The sequence below is a fragment of the Aulostomus chinensis genome, chromosome 7 (genome assembly GCF_037954235.1).
Source record: "Aulostomus chinensis isolate RoL2024-O1b breed Wild chromosome 7, RoL_Achi_v1.0, whole genome shotgun sequence".
NCBI lineage: Eukaryota > Metazoa > Chordata > Actinopteri > Syngnathiformes > Aulostomidae > Aulostomus > Aulostomus chinensis.
In genome coordinates, this window is record NC_141326.1 from 14108259 (window position 1) to 14130233 (window position 21975).

General features: G+C 44.1%; 1 protein-coding gene and 1 long non-coding RNA gene across 2 annotated transcripts in view; one reads left to right on the forward strand and one right to left on the reverse strand.

Annotated features, from left to right (window-relative positions):
• Positions 1–1229: 1229 nt before the first annotated feature.
• The window catches only part of spire2 (spire-type actin nucleation factor 2), a 30303-nt gene continuing 9557 nt past the window's right edge, over positions 1230–21975 (reverse strand). Inside the window, exons 3-15 of the mRNA XM_086208594.1 lie at positions 21533–21916; positions 18856–18936; positions 18566–18730; positions 17268–17354; positions 16799–16916; positions 14718–14884; positions 12353–12575; positions 9999–10126; positions 8616–8753; positions 8414–8481; positions 7383–7410; positions 6630–6727; positions 1230–3355 (exon numbers count right to left, since the gene is read on the reverse strand). Coding sequence (XP_086064720.1) covers positions 2974–3355; positions 6630–6727; positions 7383–7410; positions 8414–8481; positions 8616–8753; positions 9999–10126; positions 12353–12575; positions 14718–14884; positions 16799–16916; positions 17268–17354; positions 18566–18730; positions 18856–18936; positions 21533–21916 — 2067 coding nt within the window. The 3' untranslated portion in view covers positions 1230–2973. The remainder of the gene's footprint in view (positions 3356–6629; positions 6728–7382; positions 7411–8413; positions 8482–8615; positions 8754–9998; positions 10127–12352; positions 12576–14717; positions 14885–16798; positions 16917–17267; positions 17355–18565; positions 18731–18855; positions 18937–21532; positions 21917–21975) is intronic.
• Positions 4383–6519, forward strand: LOC147258647 (uncharacterized). The gene is made up of 3 exons (XR_015117011.1): positions 4383–4590; positions 4834–4904; positions 5033–6519. It is a non-coding gene; the product is annotated as an uncharacterized LOC147258647 (long non-coding RNA).

Here is a 21975-nt window from a genome sequence, read left to right on the forward strand (position 1 = left end):
CTGGTGAGTCTGCTGAGGACCCCGATCAGCCTCCCAAAGACTTGTGATGTCACATATCCTGTTGCAGGACCGCCATTTAAAACAAGATTTTCAGTGGGCACAAATGAATGAATGAATGAATTTTTTATTTTTCAAACGTGAATATAAAAATAAATATAGGAAAAAATACCTTTCGTGTACAAAGAAAAAAATATAGGTAATAAAATATTTATACATGTTTGAAAAAGGATCAGGAAGAAGTAAGTACTTTTGTATTCCAACCCATCCATCCATCCATCCATTTTCTCCCTCTTATCCTGTTAAGGGTCAAGGGGGGGGGGGGGCTGGAGCCTATCCCAGCAGCCTTCAGGTGAGAGGCAGGGTTCACCCTGGACAGGTCACCAGTCCATCTCAGGACCAACACATAGAGACAGACAACCATTCACACTCACAATCACACCTACAGTCACTTTAGAGTATCAATCAGCCTCGTCCTCTCTTGATGTCTTTGGACTGTGGGAGGAAGCTGGAGTACCAGAGAGAACCCACACAGGAACAGGGAGAACATGCAGACTCACACAGAAAGATCCTGTGCTCCAGCCGGGACTCAAACCTACAACCTTCCTGCTGTGAGGTGACAGTGCTGACCACTGCACCACCGTGCCACCCTGCGCATACGTCAGTTCACATAGTGACGCTCAAACACTGAAGACGAAAAACCCATTTTTGATTTTGCCAATCACAAATACGCGGGAGCGAGGAGGTTGTGCTTTTATTTTGAAACGCTTAATCATCAGTTTTCCTGTCTCGCTCTGTCTTAAGCCCTCATGCTTGGTTCAATTTGAGTGACAGAAGTGTGACCGTAGCAAAGGACCGTCAGTAAACCAATAGACCTGTAGATTATTTATTCATGACGATAAAGGGGCGGGGCCATTTGGCGCAACATAGCCGTCTTATGTTCGATCATGGCTTCTGGGATGTAGACAGCTGTCTCCTCTCATCTTTACTTTCAGATTGATGAGGATGTGACAGGTAAACCATCAAGGTGAAGCTCTGGGTAACAATAGAAGTTTCTTCCGTGTTTTATCAGTCACATATCAGTTCTCAAACCGTCGAGCTCATCGTCCAGTACGATGCTTGGTAATCCAGAAACACTGCACTGTCTAGATGAACTAGCATTTAAGGTAGGAAAAGCAAGATATAAAATAAGTCAGTTATACAATTTATACAAATTTTACATTTATCATTATGCAAAATGTTTTATTATAGCTTTTATAATGACAGACATTGAAAATGTGGACCAGTACATAAATGTGGACATGTAATGTGAATCATCCTGTCACGTCTTTGTCTTTCCCTTTCATTTCTTATAATTTGAAGTATGTCAACCTCTTTCTACTGCACTGTACGACTCTACTGAGGAAGTACAACCCATGTGAGAGGAAAAGTACTGCAGTAATTTGGTTCATATGTGAGAAACAGTTGTTGTTGAGGTTCGTTTCCTTTGTAGTTATTGTTACTTATTCATGTTGCAAAGAGGATTTTCATACCCAGAAAAAACAAAACAGCGGGCAGAGCCAGACTCTCCCCACACACACACACACACACACACACACACACACACACACACACACACACACACACACACATACACACAAACACGCACACAAACACGCACACAGCTGCTCGTTTGTCATTAGATTTTATTCAGCTGAGGTTTACTTAGTGTTTACAAAACTAGAGCAGACTGCAAGCGTCCATGTGGAGTGAGAGGTGGGAGTTTCATCCGCTCGCTTCACATCATCATCATCATCATCATCATCATCATCATGCTGGGTCAGTTAAAGGTGCAGTCTGAAGCTTCACCACGTTACATTCACAGTGTCGCTGCTGTCGTTCTTCGCCCGGCTGCACCTGGGACTTTTCGTCAGGCGTGCTGAAAATGTAATATGATGCAGCAGTCACTCCTTCAATCCCTTTTTGCATGATTAAAAATACATTTGCCGTGTATGAGCCTATAATTTCTAAATTCTGTTACATTCACGATAAAAACAAGGCAACCACAGAGAGCTAAAATGCTAGGGTTACATGTCGACTCTATGCCCCATAAACTAACACCACCCGACTTCGCCTCCAGCCTCTCTCACATCCGTCTGTCCTCCTCTGCTCCCACAAGTCCTCCTCTACCAGATGTGAGTGGAGACGAGCCGTCTCCATCAAAACACATCTGCATATCAGGGCAGAACCAGTCGGGAAAGGACAAGACTTTGGGGATTTTCTGGTTTCTGTGTTTAATCTGAGGAGCACTGGCCGATCAGTGAGTGTTCGGATCCATGCAGGTAAACAGCGGAAGAGGCGGAACTTCTATCTTCGAAGACTACGTCTCCATTTGTGTGTTTTAAGTTGCTTAACGGACCGTAACCGATACCCACCAAACGGAAGAGGAACATCTTGGCTCAGATATCTGCTCGCTACACCGGAAGCCCCAAACACTGGCCTTTGCTCCACAGGCTATTTATAGGGTTCTGAGATTGGGCCGCAACAGATAAGAGGACAAGAGATACACACTTCCTGCTCAAACCTCCACAAAAGTAAGAGACTGGAGGGAGGCCCGTGTGTGTGTGCGTGTGCGTGCACATCTGCTGGCGGAGACTGTGACATATGGATGATACAGTGATCGGGTCGGGGATGAAGTTACACGATTCTTACTAAAAGGTTCTATAAAGCATCAGGTTGTTTCATTATGTCATCACAGCATAATCATTGAATTAAAGCACTTGATGCTTCCAACAGGAACACAACTTCAAAGAATTCCCCCTGGAACATGTATTCTGAAACTAATTCTGCCAATCACGAGGCTTTTAAAAAGTCATCGCTGCTGTTTATTTTACCACTAGAACCCTTGAAGAACCAGATTCTTTCAGTGCACCACAGGAGCAGAACATCAGCAGGGTGCGTGTGGGTGGCCTGACACGGATTAAAGCGTCGGTTTACTCATTGGTTGACATGATTGCCGATCTTTGGATGGAGCTGTGGTGACGGAGATGGTGAGGACGAGTGGAGCCGCTGCCTCTGGTGATGGGAGTGGGGCGAAAGCTGTGGAGGATCAGGATGGAGAGGGTTTGGTGGGGGGACAGTCTCGAGGTGCGACTGACGGTGCAGCTGCGGTCTGTGAGTGGCCGCAGCAGCAGCAGCAGCAGCTTTGGCCTCCCTCTTAGGAGTGTTGTTGAGGATGTCCAGACTTCGACGACTGGACGAAATGACATCAGCGACAAATTTGGTGCATTCAGCACAGATGTCGCGCAGCGTGCAGCCGTGAGCGTACAGGTGGGGGAACTCCTCCTCCACCGAGCGGCGGGACAGACTGCGCAGGGACCTGCAGAGGGACACGGGGACATGGACATTTACATTACTATTCCACACTTGATGGGTTCTTACACAGATCTGGATCTTTTTAACCCTCAGTTAAGTTTTACAGACCAGGAAGCGAAGCCTGACGACTGTGGAACTGTTTCCTCTTGACAACTGTCGTGCAGCTGCCAGGGAGATTCAGGTACTCACTCTAGATATCAAGGATTAAAAAAAAAAAGGCTCGCCTGTCCATGTCTAAGTGTCTAAGTACATAACACAGTAATGTAACATACGATGGCCCTGAGAGCTCAACACGATAGAACTTACTGTTTCACACAGCGGGAGAAAATCAAGAAAACCTCCTCAGCAATTCAACCACACGCCAGCAGAAAACAAGAACACAACAACATGGTGTTGAGTTTTATTCTGAGGGTAGATTTTGAGCTCATTATGTGTCAGATGTTGTTGTTGGTTTCAATTCTGTAACTTTTATTGGTAGTTGACTTTCTACTGAGCTGAAGTGTTCAGGCTTGATTAAGGTCATTCACCAAGGTGAGACCACAAGGTCCAACTATTTGCCTACAAAGACGTTCCTGTAAGACAACGATGGTAAGAGAAGTGAGCTGGTTAATGTGTCACTGCGTTCATGAGATCAGAGCAAACGACAGCATCACTCTCGGTTGTTCCTCCTGACTAAAGAAAGGTTACAAAAAGACCAAGCTCTTAGATTAGGATCTGGAACCAGAGATCCATCGTAACACAGGTCGCATGTCTTTCCTTGTCTTTTAGTGCCGTCATTTTCCTGCACCCAAAGGCTCGTTAACCTATACTTGTCAGGCGTTTCATTTAAAAAGCATCAAATGGTTTTTAAAAAAAAATTAATTATGATAATGTATGTCTTATATGTCAGACAATATATGTCTTAAAACTCCAGATACTTTCCAAAGAAAAATGTGTGGGAACGAAGCGAGACTTGATTGCCTCGTCTTGTTTGCCTTTCTAAGCTCATTTAAAGTGAGTGACATGATTAAGTGTGACATGCAGCGGAGGGGCGGGGTCAACATCGCAGCCACGAACCTCAAGATTAAGGTCAGCTCGTCTGTTCGACTAACGTTTGCTGTGATAGAACCAACTATACACGTCCTTTCAGCTGTGTGCTGACGACTACAGGTGATTCTTACTCTGCTCGCTCGTCCACTCTCTCGCTTCCACGAACGTCTTCATATCGGCCCAAGGAGGGAGGACATTATCGACAGCTGGGTAATTATTACGCAATGGCTGCTTAGAGGCCCTGGAGGAGGTACTATGCTGATTATATAACTAAAGGATAGGGGGGCGGGGTCGAGGCTGGTGACTGGATTGAGGAGGCAACCTGTGATTGGTGGAGGTGAGCACAGAAGCTGGAGATAGTTACCAGTCAGTCACTTGAGGGAGGGACGGATTTAAATAGATTTAACTGGGTTCTTAACCTGAGGTGTGTGTGTGTCTGTCTTTGTGTTCCAGGAGAACAGTGATTGGTTGAAGCAGTTCCATCCACATATCAAGTTAACCTCCATGGAAATGACACAGAAAGGGTAATTTTGCCTCTAAACACGGTTTGAAGTGAATAAGCTCATTATCAGTACCTTCATACAATTTCACACCAAATCTGAAATGCGAATGTGTGTGTGTGTGTGTGTGTGTGTGTGAATGTGTTTTATAGATGGGGTTGTGTGACCTTCCCCCCTGCTGTTTCGCCAGTGTGCCATCACGATCTCCGTGCGAGACGCTTCCATCGGTCATTCGGTTCATTTGTAAAACCTGTTTCAAGTTTCTGGCAGCGTAGCAGCATGGATGGTTAGCATAAAGCCACTTGTGTAGCCTAGCGTACTCGTGTTGTTTCAGTGCTGGGCAGGTGACCGGTGTATAAAAACAGTGGCTTTTATGAGCACACATTTTGGGGGTCAATTTTTCCAAATACATAAGTTGAAAAAAAAAAAGGACTTGAATCTCTCAGTACCTGTGTTCACTGAGGTTTGCGTGTCTGTTAGCAGGCATACAGGAACTCTAAAAGTTGGGAGTAGAAATGGATGAAATTTGATATTTAAGTTGAGGAACAACCGACTTGATTTGTGAACTGATCACTCACAGTTTGATTTTTGAACAATAATAATAGAAAATAAGAGTCATTCCAGTTTCACTTTTCCTTTGTTGGTGCTTGTGGCTGAACTAAAGCATTGTGATGTGAATGGTGAGGTGAACTATCGAACTTCTTACCACTGGACCAAATGAGTAATAGTCCAATGAACATCATATCTGACCCTTTTCCCCATCTGATGCGGCTAAAACAAAGATAGCTCTGCATTACGCCTGCCCTCAGTTAGGTACAGGCTGGCTGTAGGCTCTCTCCCTTGGCATTAATAATGGTACAGTCCAACCCAAATGTGAAAAGGGTGAAGTGTGAAGGCAATTCATTAAAATAAGGGTTTTGCTGCAGTGCCTAAGCACAAGTGAAAGAAGAGGTTCACGTCCTCCTCACACCCGGTAGCAGATGGGCTGCGGTGAACCTGGTGAAGTGAAGATTTAAGTTTTATTCCAGTCGGCAGGAGCATGGCGCTCAATGCTCTGAGGGCAATAAAAGCCCTGTGAGTAAAATTCCACTACGAGTCACTGATGGAACCACCCGTTCAACAAGCGTGAACATGTAGAAACCGTTGTCTGCTTTGTCCATAGTGACTTGTTATTATGCAATAAAAATAATGTTTGGCTTTGTTTGCCTCCAACCTGAAAATGGGTCAGATTCTAAGTTCCTCTCCAAGACGACAGGCCCTCGTCTGTCCTGCCGCAGCGGAGGACTGATACTGACTTATGTTCGGCTTCATTCCTCCGAAACTTCCCTGGGTTGTCATGACAGCAAGTACATTCATTTTACTCATTACTGACAGTTTTGTTAGAAGAGAGATATGGAGGTGTATAGGACTTAATTATTGTTGCTCTAAACACAAAAATTGTTCTATTGATTGATATACATGTGATCTTTGTTCAACAAACATCAGGCTGATAATCACTGATGTGAAAAAAACGTCCAGGGAACATCTCGAAAAATGTTCAATGTAAGTTTACAGAAAGATTTCAGTCACTGAAGTTTATGGTTTGATAACTTTTTGTTGCATAATAAAGTTTAAATAGTTATATTTTACTTGAAATGTTGTTGGGACATTTCTCTCTCTTTTCTTTCATTGTTATTAAATGAACTGTAAATCAGGAACAGCTTTGATATGAGAGTATCGTCACACACGCAGACACACACGCAGACTCACTTATAGACTTTGCTTTTGTGTTCATGGCTCTTTGGAGTGCTGTGAAAGCCCACGGTGTAGACAGGAATGTGGGCCATCTTCTTCGAGGGAATCTTCATCTGAGACGTAACAAGAGGGGCAGGAGTGAGAGAAGTGGTGATGATACACTTTCACACAAGAGTCTCGAAGTGCATCTGATAGATTCTGACACACAAACACAGCAGACGCCACATTTACCACACCGAAGGACCAAAACTAAAGCAAACCCCTACAACCACAGATGACCCCCTGACCTTCATAAATGCAGACAGGGCACGAGCATGTCACAGCACTGAACACATCGAGACACAAAGAACAGACAAAAAAAAAAAGGTCTAAAAAGCCAAAAAGTCAAACCTATAGAACCACACATCCAATACGGCCGGGGACTGAAGCAACAAAAAAAAAAAAAAAGGAATGAACATCAACAGAAACACCAACCACTTCAGTAAAATGGCAGCACGACATACACGACATAAAAATCATAACAGTACCTGATATTTACAGAGCTTTTCTAGAACTCTGAGTTGTATTGTACAGTAAATATTGAGGTGCGGGGTTAGAGCGACAAACACACACAGACACGAGGGGTAGGGTGGGTGGGGCGCTAGGAGAGGGTGGTGGAGGTGAGGTGGGTCTGGAGGTGGGATTGAAAAAATAAATGTATGCAATAAAGTAGACAAAGTAAAAAGTGTGCTGAAATACAAACACAGTCGCGTGTGTTCTGAAAGTTACCTTCGCACTGCAGGAGCCACACACAGACCTGGAAGGAGAAGAAATGAATTGGTTAATTAATCGAGAAGTTATGTCGTGAGGGTCTTAACAAGCCAGCATCATCCATCGTGTCTCCGAATATGACTTTGCTCCCCCAGAGTGAGTCGCTGAAATGTGAAGGAGCCTCGACTGTAACTCATAGAACCTGGAATTACAATGCGTAATGATCTCTGTGTCTGGGGTTCTTCGTCTGTGTTTTATGGTCTCACAATAATCTGACAAGTTCGCCAGACACACACCCACACACCCACACCCACGCACGCACAGGGCAATGACTGCCGCCGTGTCGATGGTCGTAAATCAGTGCGGATGGAAAAAGTTGCAGACGGATGATCGGCCTCACTGCTGAACTCATTATACAGACGGTCTCATTTACACATTGACTTGTTTTATGTGAATGAAATCGAGGTTTTTTTTTTAATGGCAGCCCGTCAGCGAACGTTCCAATGCTGCTGCAGTGCCCTGATCAAACCGTTATTTTAACCTCACAGTGATCTATGACAGAATCAACTGGAAGTCGGGCGAATGACAGCAGCTCTGGTGCGTATTACTGACATTTTAAATGGTTGATCACGTCGAAGGTTAAAGGTGGCAGGCAACAGTGGGTACGGAGCCTTATGTGAAATGGAGTTCTGTGAATCTGCACTCGATCCGTCTCCCCCAGCTACTCGCATGTGTTTCAGTCAACCGACAATGGTTTCAAGAACAGAATTTGAACTAAAAGAACTGAATTTGAATTGTTTGATTCACTTTCAAATAATTATTTCTATTTAAAATCATGCAAGTGAGTTTCAACTTTTCAATGCAATTTTGCTGTTTAAATGTCAAATTATGCCATAGAAATCCACTTGTTTAACTCTCAAAATCAGTTTTGGATCATTTCTGCCTACGCAATGCACTGGACACAAACTACACAAAGAGTTAACTGAATAAAAACAGAACAAAAGATATGAAACAAGAATCTGTGCTGTTACGCTTTGTTCGTTTGATACCTTTTACACAGTAGGCAGGTCGACGGCCAAGAGAAGAGAGGGAATTTGACTCTGCAGCAGCAGCAAACCTGAGGATCACACACACACACACACACACACACACACACACACACACACACACACACACACACACAGCTCCATCACTGCAAACACTCCACAGTGGGAAGAACAAGCCGCCATGGGAGAGCACCCCCTCCATTACCTTGCCTTTCTTCAGATTATTGTAAAGTTCTTTGTTCTGAAGGAACTTCTCCATCTCTGCTTTGACCAACACTCGGCGCACGTTGATGACCTCATCCACTGTTAATGCAAGACTCTCTACGGGGTGGCTGAACTCTTCCTGGTCACACAGAAAAGCAGAAGAAAGATGGGAGGCAACTCTAAATGTGGGCCGCGTGTATTCACTCATCAACAGCTCTCTGATAAATCCACACCTCGAGTTACGGACATAAACACCAACAGATATCACATTGTGTTGTATTGTTTTGTTTTGTCAACATTGTATTGTTGGATGTTTTTCAGGACATTATTCTGCATAGAGCAGGACTTTGAAAAACACCCCTGAATGCAAAACTTATGCACCAACCTCTAACCAACACGAGCAATCACGCATTGTGACCCATCACCTTGCACAGGACACGTTTACAGACGATAGATGGATGTCCAAGAATTGATGCAATTTCCCCCACCCCATGTTTTTTTTTTTTTATGTATAGGCAACAGATTTGTATTTATTCAAATTTCAAAGAAAAGTTCAAAGATATTTGTGTAGGCGTTTGTACTGACAGCAGCAGAGCGCCGGTGACCATGAACCCGGGCAGCAAGTTTTCCATTTTGAAAAGCAAAGACACACCAGCATGTAACAGGGCTGAAGCCACATAGCCAGGTATGTTCGTGTCCTTTAATGTGCTACATTGTAGCCACCTAGTCTGGAAGTCGGTGAACGACTGTTGGTGAACCGCTGGTTCAACAGCACATTAGTGTTTTGTTTGTTGATGCTTCCAGCAATGGAAAATGAAACCATCCACTTTCTAATGGATTCATTTCAATGGCGAAAACTGAAAGGAGAACATAAACCAGCACGTTCTGTGTTCCTAGCAGCAAACTGTCTCTGTGTCTGATTCTGATTCTTCAGTATCAGAAACTTCCCTGATGCTGGCTAAAAAGCCTGCATTGGGAGGCATGCAAGTCTATGCACTGATCTGATAGTACACTACCCAGTTAGCCCAGTACTTAGTGCTGGCACACAAGAATTCAATTATTCTTTGCTGCGCTGAAACAGAAGACCAACCTGTACAGGAAGTTTTGCTGGCTTCCTTCTGTCAAAGAATTGAAAGAAGAGGGCCCTTACACTGCTGAGTGCTGGGGCCCTTAAAATGGACAATAAAGCAAAATTCTATGGCTCACAGTTTGGATGTACTTGTCATCCATACAGAGTAGTAAACACAGCTGTCGCATACTCAGAAATGGTGCATATGCAAGTTCAGGTATCCCTGTTTTGATATAATTTGATTCCTAATGACTCACTGATCCAACAACTTTCATATCTGCGCCCTCACATGAAGCGGCTCTGCCTCTTACTCACCATCCACTGATGCTCATCTCCGGCTCTCGAGTTGGACGCCGTCTCCCATCCCTCAGTGGTCTCGTCGACTGAGCTCAGAGACAGGCGGGCTGGAGAGGGTGGCGCCCAGCCATGAACTGGGAATGATGCTAAAGGTGATGTGGGGGTACATGGATAAAAAGTGACAGAGACAGATAGGAAAGAATGAGAGCTTCAGAGGCAACTAATCAAATGAGGACAGCAGAGAGACAGAACTCCACAAATCTGCAAACAAGTCCATGAATTACACATTAGCCTCTTTCATTCAGAGCCATCTCAGATCTCTGCCCTTCTGAGTATACGTCCATGGAGGCCAACACTCATGGATTATTAATCTGATTTCTGTGCAGAGATTCCGCCCATTCTGCTGGGTGATGGCAGCCAGAGGCTTGTGGAGAAGCTCAGAGGAGTTGTTGGGAGGGGGTTTCAAACAGGCCTCACACAGCTGAAACCTCCCTCAGTCTGCAAATGGAAGGTGTCAATTTGGCTCTAATAGAAAGTAAACAGGCGGAGGGGAAGGCCGGAACAGGCGGGTAAACATCATCAGTACATGTAATTTGGATCAGCTGCAGATGACAGCCGGGGCTTACAGGCTTACATCCTCACATTGACTCAGCTGAAACTAGAGAGTCCCCTGTTGGCCGAGTCATGAACTACAGGGCAAATCTCCTTCCAGTTGTTGCTCAGCCGTGTCAAGCTTGTAGCATGTGGCTGCTTGGATCTGCCTGCAGCTGCCAAAAGCCAGAGTGGATGCTCATTCAGACAGTTAGCTCTGGGTATGGACAGCGAGGATGCTAATGCGTTCGTTATGGCCATCACACAGAAGCAATCCTCATACGCAGCACGCTATTCAAACCCATTAGCCCCCCCCCCAGGTGTATCAGTACATCTTTAGATTTGATTAGAATCCATCACAACGCTTCATGTAGTCCTTGACAAGCCTCCGTCAGCAAGAACAGATGGACTTTACCCCGATGGACCGGCACATTCTTCAGCTCTTATTTCAGTGACATAATGTAATGAGTTTAAATGTTTCAAGATAGGTTGGAGGCTGAGGTAATCACCACCTCTAAGGCCGAAATGAAACCCTCAAAACACATTATGTGTGCAACTAAGTCAACATGTCATTATCACAAGTAGTATAATGAGCTCATTTTCCTCAGATAGCAACAGTCTGCTTTTTTTTTTTTTTAAATTTCCAATTACTACATGCCTTCCAGGCTTGAAAGCAAAAGAGATGGAAATTTTAGACTTTGCAGAGTCGATTATCTAAATGCACTCAATTCTTCTATTTTCAGAGGCAAACATCTAGTTTACTGATCCACAAATGAGGATAAATATTTGGATCACATACTGCAGGATATCCGACACTATGTCTCCCTCTGGGGGACGAGAGCGAAAACCGCAGTATGTATGAATCATCTGCCGCTGAGGCTCAAGATGCTGCAGGTTTTCATTTCAGCAGCCGATCTCATTAATCATCTATCTTTCAGTCAGAGAGGAGGATATAACGAGACTAATTAGCATCAGCAGTATCTCACACGAAGAAACTCCTGAGCGTAAGTGAGGCGTCGGGAAAGAAGCATGGATCTACTTTAAAAAGAGCGACCTGCTGCTGGCCTCCGTACCGACCTTGTGTGGTCATTAGCAGCATATCAAGTCAGAGCTGACATGTTTTTGCTTTAGTACATGGTTTGTTTGTTTTTTAGCATGTTAATTTGATAAAGCTTTGGAGTTTTTTGGAAACATCTACTCCTTGCCCTGCACACTTTTAACAAAAAACATTTGCAGAATAAGTAGAATTTTAGTGTGTTTATTCCAGCTCATAACTCCGAAACCATGAGAATTACAAGCAGGTATTTCTTCCTAACTGTTGGTCTATCACTCCTTGTTCCACCTGAGAGGCATTAAAAGCATATATCTGTCACCCGTGTGACGAATGCATATGTACTATAGGGAATCGCAGCCTAGTTGCAACTCATTTCTGATGGTTAATGGATATTTGTCTCGTGTATTTGACCAACAATCCAAAAACATAATCCCTTGGCTTTCAGCTCCACCACGCACAGATAAAAAAAAATGTGTAATTTAGACATGGCAGATTAAGATTTTTCCCCGAATCTTCTAAAATCCACGTTTTCAATTAAATAACAAGTTTAAAAGCTTTCTAATTCCAATAAAGAATAATTCTGTTGAATATGTGTTGGATGGAAGAGTCGAATGAATGTCAAGAAATGATTCCCTTTCTTGATCTGGGGAGAGCTTGTTAGCAGTCTCTCTCCTTAGCAATGGGCCTTCAATAAACAAAAGAGCCATCATCGTATTTACACACTGACCTCTGTGATTAGGAGGTGGCCCAGCACCTGTCAGTGTCCTGGACCGTGGCCTCTCACCCCTCAGCCTGACCGCCCCGCCCAGCTGGGTTGACTCAGAGAGCGAAGGAAGCATCTCCCCACGGAGAAAGGCCAGGTCGTGCTCAGAGAAGGAGCGATCTCTTTTCAGGGGCGTGGGGGAGCTCTCTGCCCTCCTCAGCTCGGCGTTGTCCGGGGACTCCTCCTCCTAGGGCAGGAAAAGGGAATATAAAGGAGTGATAGAGGCAAAGAGGAGGGTAAGACCAGGAGGGGTTTGAGATGAGGTTTATTGAAGCAATGGTCAAAGAAGGATGACAACACGGGGAACGTGAGCACACCTCACCTCGCAAACAGACAGTGTGGACAAATAAAAGTTGGCCGGACCACCTGGACTTCAGTTCAGGTGGACTGTCTTGAATCGCTAACCAAGGAAATCCAGATCAACACAGAGTCGAGGCAAGTTGTCTGATATTGTAATGAAACATAATTTGAATAAAATAAAACTGTTGTTTTAGGCTCTGCAGAGTATCGTCAGGGTTTACAATGAGTAATTACCAGACTTACAGAGTGGCAACACTACTCCGAATAAATGTTGTCTCCAAACTGCTGGATATGTAATCAAGTTCACGATGCCCGTCAAGGTAGTCTTGACCTTTGAACACCAAGATTGTCTTCAGGTCATCCTTGAGTCCCAGAAAATCCCGCACTGGGTTCCAGAGATATCTTGTTAATGATTATGGAATGTATGGACGCACAACCCCAAATCAAGATGCTTTCACTGCTGCAGGGGCATAAAAATATGTCATGACTGGTCTCATAAAACGTTTCTCCTGCAGTAAGGAATTGTGATCTTTTGGTTTTTTTTTCTGATGCCATTTGAACAACATGAAGAATGCCCGCAGTTTCTGAGGAAGACGTCTTGACACAAATACATCAAATTCCTTCCATTTATAACGTTTAGCTATGCTTGAAGTGTTGGGAAACTTTTGTGTGGAGAATGACAGAACATTTGTCAAAAAAACATTTTGTTTTCTATTGATCGAGTAGGTTGTTAATTGATGTTTTAGCTTGCTCAAAAGTCAAGCTGTGCTGGAGAAGGAACGAGGCTCGAAAATACGACCATTTGGAGGGAGGTAACATTAATACTCGACACCGGCATCTATAAAAGACATTCAAGCTACCGGTATTTACTTGACAGATGTGCCTCCAAGAAATGTTTGCGGGGAGGCAGTAATCTACTTTGAATGTGTTCACTTTGCAGTAGCAGATGGGATATTATAGTATTAAACGTCAGTGGAGATGGATGGAGGGTTCATAGGGCACTGCAGTTCTCACAGAATGGAAAGCAGCAAATGGAAAGCAGGGATGGACCGGGGTCCCAGGTCACCCCTCCCACCCCCCAAACCCCCTCCTGGCATACTTCAACTAAAAAGTGACATTTGTCTTTCAAGTACCGACAAATAATTGTCTAGAGCAGGGGTGGGCAACCATGTGCCACGGGGGGCCGTGTGTATGCAGGTTTTCCCTCCAACCAAACACTTTAACAGGTGATTCCACTGATGAACACACCTTCAGCCAAAGAAGAGTGTTAATGAGTGGAATCACCTGTTAAAGTGTTTGGTTGGAAGGAAAAACCTGCATACACACGGCCCCCCGTGGCACATGATTGCCCACCCCTGCTCTAGAGCTTACAAAGTTGTTTTTCCTTTTCCCACCGCTGCATCACTTCTTTGCAGCTCCAGAAAGCAGAGAGAGCCAGTCACGTATAGCTAGCTCAAAGCTAATAGTGCCCTGTGGACAACAAGTGTAAACAACAGCTAAAGTGTCCAACATGTACAAACTCTCAAGAGCACTGCTTAGTGTAATCCAAATCTTTTTTATCCAGCTGTTTGCTCTGCAATCCGCCAACACTAAAAACAAAAACTCTGACCTTGCAGTTTATTGATAGTCCACCAAACTGGAAGGGTTAAAGTTTTTTTTTTAAGAGAGAGAAAACAGATTGCAAGTTGAGGTGTCACTGAGAAGGCAGCAGCAAACAAGCGTGTTCCCCCGGGCTCGAGACATTTATAATTGTGGAGTGTATTTTTATATCTGCCATTATGCACAAAAACAAAACAGGGAAATTTTAATCTCCCAAGTTGGTGACTTTGTGCCAAAGAGATGAATCATCCCAACAAGTGATTCACTCTTCACCATCTCGCATAGAAGCATCCTAACCTACTTAGGCTGTCAGACATGTGCTGCTATGAAAGAACACCAGTCAGCCCATCCAAATGGTGACAGTCATTCCAATGAATCTTATTTGTTGATGCTCAAAGAGCTCAGTGTTCAAGCTCTGACTTAGCCTCACCTCAGATATGTTCATCTCCTCCATCTCGGCCAAAGTCGGAGCTTTGAGTAGAATGCGAGGGCGAGATGGCGGCCGGGGTCCTGGCTCCATCACGGACAGGTCAATGCACGAAGTAGATTTGATATTACAAGTACAAGTCCTAGCCAGGCAAGGCAGAGAACCAAATGCTGGGGGAGGAGACACCAAAAACACTTTCAGGGAACGAACATGAACGGTGCCTTTATGAAGTTCTGCCTGCAGGTAATGGCACAGAGTGTATAAATAAGCATTTACACACATTTTTTTGTGTCACCCTACAATGCGAAGCAGATTGAGAACACTGTTCTTTATGTACGAAGTGCATTTATAGCTGCAGTAATCACGCTTGTTGTGGGAATTTTTAGCCATCATTAGACAGTAAAGGAAAGAATCAACACAGCTCCCAGCATGGCTGGTTAGATATTCACAGTGTGCCCTACCAGCTCAGCAGCAATCATCAGACAGACAGTAAGCATGTGAAGCATTTAGCGGCTCAAAGAGCAAAATTATTAGGGCTTGAGCCTGAAGGTACTTCCCTATTTTTATTCATTCATTCATCGTCTTCCGTCTTCGTTTTACTCTTAAGGGTCGTGGGGGGGCTGGAGCCTATCCCAGCGTCTACAGGCAAGAGGTGGGGTTCACCCTGGACAGGTCACCAGTCCATCACAGGACCAACACAAAGAGACAGACAACCATTCACTCTCACATTCATACCTACGGTCAATTTAGAGTATCAATCAGCCTCGTCCTCTCTTGATGTCTTTGGACTGTGGGAGGAAGCTGGAGTACCAGAGAGAACCCACACAGGAACAGGGAGAACATGGAGACTCCACACAGAAAGATGTGCTGGAGCCGGGACTCGAACCCATAACCTTCTTGCTGTGAGGCCACAGTGCTGACCGCTGCACCACCGTGCCGCCCCCTATTATTTATTCCTTGAGTTTTTTGTTTTTGTTTGTTTTTTTAAGGGGATAGTTGTTGTTGCAAGCCCTGTGAATATAGATTTAAACATTAGCTAAACATATCAGCGCATTTAGTTAAGCACGGCTAGGTTAGGCTAGGTTCTGGCTAGGGCTGCTAGGGTTAGCTAGGGTCCAGCTAGACAGTCAGACTTTAGCTAACCATAACAGCGGTTGAAGCAATCACTTTGATCGTCATTCTAATTCGTAACTACTAAGTTAGCCATGACTCTGAACAGATGCAAATACTTCTTTGCGCTGTGTAAATAAGTAATTTAGTAGCCATAACATCAATATCAGTGTGATGTTTCTGTCCCCAAATGTTAGTGAAGATTAAATCAAAGCAAAAAGGGACGTGACTAAATTTTGCATGTGACCATAAAAAGCAAATACTAATCCTGTGTCTGTAGAACAGACCTTGAAGTGTTCCAACATATTCCAAGTTTTTTCGCCATTAAAAGACTTTTTTTTAGGAAGTCCTCCTCACCCAGATCAAGATCTAAGGACAGAGGATGTGGCACAGTGTCGAGCCCCTTGAGACAAACTCTGATTTCTCTGGGAAAATGTCTCAAGGAGATCCCGAGTCTTTCTTATGGACATGTCAGTTTAGATGAGGGTTTTTTTTTACCCTCTTGGAGATAAAATGCTGAACTATATTGACCTTGATCTGTAAACGGCTGGTCGATACATATGAAACCCAATAGCAGCGCAGCTGAAAACTATTCTGGTTACACATTACAGCCTTTGACCATATCCTCAATGGTGGCGTGACCTTCACAGGCCATGGTCAATCCACCCTGGGTATCAACATTTTCTTTTTGCATAGCAAAGCAAGAGCGCAGCATGGCTCCTTCTGGAGGACAGGTTTTGACTTTAATCGAGCAGAATAACACTACATAAAATGGTTTCCTGTGGAGCTGAACGTAAACCTGCCAACATGAAACTTGACAATATTTTTTCTCCAAAAGCATTAATATTGCAGGTTGCTCTGCCTGATAGTTTTTTTTTCCACAGTAATTAACTTTCAGAATTCAAAGAGTGAGATTATAATTTCCCAGGGCTGACAGGTGTCATCAGTTATAAATAAAATCATCCGTCTCCTACGTCTTGATTTGGGCGGGACCACAGGTCTGAGCTTCCTCTCCTGCTTGATCTCAGCCAGGACCTGGTCATGGAGGGACTGCTGCTGCGGGGGAGGAGGAGGGAGGCTGCGTTCTGCTACCTGATCAGAAAAAAATGAAATATTAAAAATATATGGAAATACTTGTCTTGGAGTAGTAATATGTGTCTGAATTTTTTTCTCTCCTTTCCCTGTCCCTCATTATGGAATCCAGACTAGAAATTTCTGTTGATTTAAAACATTTAAGTGGAGGACAAAAGAAGTCCACATCTCTGGACCACGATTAACTTCCAAACCACAGTAGTAATGAGGTCATTCCGCCCAGGGCTTGCCTTTAAACTTGATGTTGAGAACAGAGAAGACGAATGTGAAAATGACTCATCATTACAATTGTAGGAGCCCTCCTTCACACTGCTGCTCTCAACTTTCACAACAATTCCAAGTAAAACTCACTGGTTTGAGAGGAGGTCTGGATCTGATGAAATCCAGGATGAGTTCATGGGCATTCCTCTTCACTCTGGTAGGAATGTCACCGTCCACCTGGGAGGGAAGACAGGCATTCACTCTCTGAAGGCCTCGGGATGACAGCTGGCTCTTCATTAATCCACAACAGTCATGAAACTCTTCCAGAACAGCGTGCATTAATGCAACTTTATGGTCGCAACAGCAAAAACCTACGCCAAACTTATACTTAATTTTGATTAATAACAAATATAATAAAGGCGTTGGCTGACCTGCTGCCTAAGTATCGGCATCGTGCACTGTAAAACCCAAACCGCTAGACCACTACAATCGAGGATTTCATGTGCTGCATCTAATTGTGGAAAATAATTAGAATGCACTTCCAGATTTCAGAGCTGCGGATGCTGCCAGAATAGCAGAAGGCACAGAGGAGACCTCATGAATATTTGTGTTCTGAGGCTAAATTATGTATCTGCCCGTGAGAAGGCTTGAGGTGCCTCAGCCACACATGTGCGTGATACATTCCACTCAGTGCATCACCCTGACTGTGGCTGTGCAGCTAGACCAGTACAGAGTGTTTTCAAGATACTGTATCAATACATCAGCCCCTGGAGTTGATATCCTATCACAGCATTTCGTGATAGAAATAGTATCATGAGTGTTAAAGCAGATATTTGTCAGCGTGTTACTGTTAAGCGTGGGACACAAAAACATACATATACTTTATTTTTTTCGATATAATGTTATGGCAGCAACATTTCTTGTGTTCACTGACAGTGTACAACTGGGCAACCCACGTGGTATACAGCAAGTTGGATTCTCAGCTTTATTTTGAAAGTCTCAGTCAATTCAGTATGGTGTAGAACGTATTGCAGTGTATCAGGGATAAAGCGCATCGTGACACGCATTGTACTGTGAGGTCTCTGCCAATATCCAGCCCTAGACGTTCATGAGGCCAGGAGACGCATTACAAGCAGTCGGGCCGACAAGAAACGGAATATGGGATTTGACTCAAATCACAATCTTTTCCTGAAAATCTGAAATATTCATTCCATTTCTCTCAGGAATTCATAAACCTGCTTCTAACTACTCTGCTTTTATTATAACAATAAGTCCGAAACTTCTTTTAGCACTTGAACTCGAACTGAACTCCAACTCTCAAGTCAACCATACACATCCAAAACCATCTGCAACAAGTCCTTCTAACAACTTTACTGTGTTTTCATCTGATTAGTCTTTTTTAACCTTGCTTAAACAGATCAGGTCTTCTTTCATGTTGCTGCTCTCACCATGACTTTACGGAGCTGGAACTTGCGTGCTCGTATGTCCTGCATCAGCATCTCAAACGGCGTGAGGCTGAACTCGGTGGGCAGCGGGTTGAACGGCTGCTCCTGCACCTTCTTCAGCTTTACTCCCTGCCTGAGCTCCTTCATCAGCTGCACCCACAGACGCGCCTGGGATGGAAACAACAACCACACACATCTATAAGGGCCAACATGACAACAACACTGCCCTTTTCAGCTGAACACTGTTGTATTGTCCTCCCTGTCACACTGTGCCCTGGCTTGTGTCGCCTCACCCAGTCTCGGTGTTTCAGGGTGTCCAGCTCGGCTGCAGACCTGTCCTCCAGGCTTTCCTCCCGCGTGATCTTCTTCAGCATCTGCACCAAGAGGCCGGATTTGACTTCATCAACATTTTCAAGAGAAACAATGGAAACATTTTAAACACTTTCTTTCTGTACCTCTACAACTACTTCATTCTAAAACTGCACTGGTAGTATTTTTGTGCACGAATAAATAAATAAATCATGTTTAGGAAACTCTTGTACACGCACCACTATTCCAAGTACTGCCACTGCAGCACAGATGCAATAAATCAATTGAAAGAAAATTCATATGCAGTTATTTTGCAAATCGATAAATCGTCTTTTTTGTCCAACAAAAACATAAAATATTTAAGGGTTCCAGGCTCATACGTATAAAGATTTGTCATTTCTTTTTCAAATTTTAATAGAAAATAAAGACTTTTTGGGTTTCAGATCATCGGCTCGACAAGGGGAGGGATTTGAGCAGGTCACTGAAGGTTCTGGGAAATTGTTGCGAACACTTTTTTTAATTTCCTGAAATACATTTATAGAATAATTGATTATTTGCGAAAATAATCTGTTTATTAGCTGATGAAGAAAGTAACTGTAAGTTTGAGCTCTGGTAAGTTCAGCAGGCCAAAGTTGAACCAGGGTTTGGATAATTCACACATGCAAAGGCGTGATGATTTTACAGTTTACCTTCACTTTCTCCACCTAGCAGGCCTGACTAACAGCTGGCTTGTTTATAACTGTCTGTTTGTCTGCTGCTGTTTCTTGTTGATGTGTTCCCACACGTCTGCTGCAATAAACCATTTATTGTTAACCAAGGAAGAAGCCACATTCACAAAGAAAGAGAGAACTCAGCCAAATTGAAAGACGAGCAAACAGTCAGACTTCAGACAGACGTCTGCACTGTTCCACATAGCTTTCTATTTCAGAGTAATTTGTGACGGATGCAGAGTAAATCAGTTTTCTAAGATCTTGAAAAAAAAAAAAACGTGAGCGAGCAAATGCTTAAAACCTATCAGCTCCTTACTCTGCAGAAGGAAGAAAATAAATCAGCTTTTACTGCGACCCTTTTTATGTGATACAATATTAAAACCAGGAGATGTCAGTCACTGTTACCATGGAAACACACCTCCTGGTCCTTAGGTAGCATGGATGTTGGGTGGCAAACTTCTTGTCTCTATTTTTGTGAAACTTCAACTTGAGCGTCAATGCCCCAGTTAACTTGTCGCAAAAGTGAGCGAAAGAGTTGTATAATGTGTTTGTGAAGGAGGCGCTCGGTTAGGCTCGTGACCTACATTTTTAATATAAACCATTTTTTTAAAACTTTATCATGCGGGTATTAAATCTTAAAGACTGGCTGAAGTAAAAGATGGTTCTGATTTGCATTATGGGAACTGTAGGATCCAGGGACTTTGAAGCCTCACTAGAGGAAAAAGATAAGTAGAGCTCCCCCCGTTTGCTACTGTCTTGTTTTCCCTCCAAAGCAAATAATTCATTTTAAAACTTCAGTCATGTTTGACTTCCTCTTTTGTCACTTTTTCTGCCTTCTGTGAGTCCCTGAAACAAACCAAAGGCTTGATCGCTAGAGTGGCCCTTCAACTGGAGCACTTAAGCAGTACTTAACTGAATTCATGCAGGGTTCCAATTTTAGCTGCATCATCAAAGCGTCTTTAAGTGATGGATGCACGCTAATCAAACTACGATTGTTGACAACACATAGTATACCATCTGCCTGTAGTCGTATAAAGAGAGCAGCTCGCGTCACGTATGGAGTCGTCTACAGGGTACATAACTGCAGCAGCACAGCAGACGTCAGGATCTGAGGTTGACAGCTGTGAGCAAGCTGGATCTCTCTGCAGTCTCTGCTGTGTAGCAAGTAACCTGGAATATTAATGGTGTTGTTTTATATGCATTTCAAATTCTGCAAGCACACGCACAGCAAGGTGCAGGCCTCTGCTGGCATGAGCAATGAAAAACTGGCGAAGTAAATATAAAACAGCAAGAATCTTTTTTTCCCCACCCATTGATCATTTCAAAGTATTTCCAGCTACAAAGGTAAAAAAGTACAGAGTTGTTCTCTTTTCGAGGGTTACATGCTACCAGAGACTGAGTACAGGAAGTGGATTGAGCCTCCGTGTCAGAAATAGAGAAGACAGCATTCTCTCTCCTGGCCAGCAGGGGGTGACTCCACGGCTGCAAAAAGATTTATTAACTTTTGGTGTCAGTCCCAAGTTTCAAGTCTCAATACAGCCAGAGATTAGTATTGTAAATGACAGTCAAGCTTCGGGTGTGGCCTTTCAATCAAGATACCAATGCATATTAGCATACTGACGCCACCCTCCTTACCATCCATCCATCCATTTTCTATCACTTTTCCTGTTAAGGGTCGTGGGGGGTGGAGCCTATCCCATCAGCTTTCGGGCGAGAGGCGGGGTTCACCCTGGACAGGTCACCAGTGCATCACAGGGCCAACACATAGAGACAGACAACCATTCACTCTCACAGTCACACCTACAGTCAATTTAGAGTATCAATCAGCCTCGTCCCCTCTTGATGTCAACCACTGCACCACCGTGCTGCCCCTACCCTCCTTGCCAAATATCGTAAAATCTGGCTCCAAAAACAAATGCCAACTTAAGACTTTGAAACAGAGCATACCTACCTCCTTAGCATCTCTGATCTTGATGAGGAAAGTCTGCAGCTCCAGCGTCTCTAGGAACAGAGCCCTGCAGACGGCCTGGTAGTGCTCTGGAGCCAAGCTTGGGTTGGCCAGCCGTGATGCACACAGCGCCATCACCTGACCGAATGTACAAACCGGTCTTATTACTCCCTCAGATTCTTCTTCCTCCTCCTCCTCCTCCTCCTGCCCACTATAACCCTCATCATAAGCGCCGTTCCCAGAGGTGCTGTCGGCCTCCCCGACGCTGTCTCCCCCTGCCATGCGCTCGATGAGGCGCTCCAGTTGTGGGCTGAGCTCCCTCTCCTCGCTGTCATCCAGCCCCCAGTCCAGCGCGCGATAGATGGCTACACCCAGGGACTGGACCAGCTACAGGAATTCATGAGGAAGAAGCAAAAAGGTTGTTAAAGGGAAAGTCATATATTATT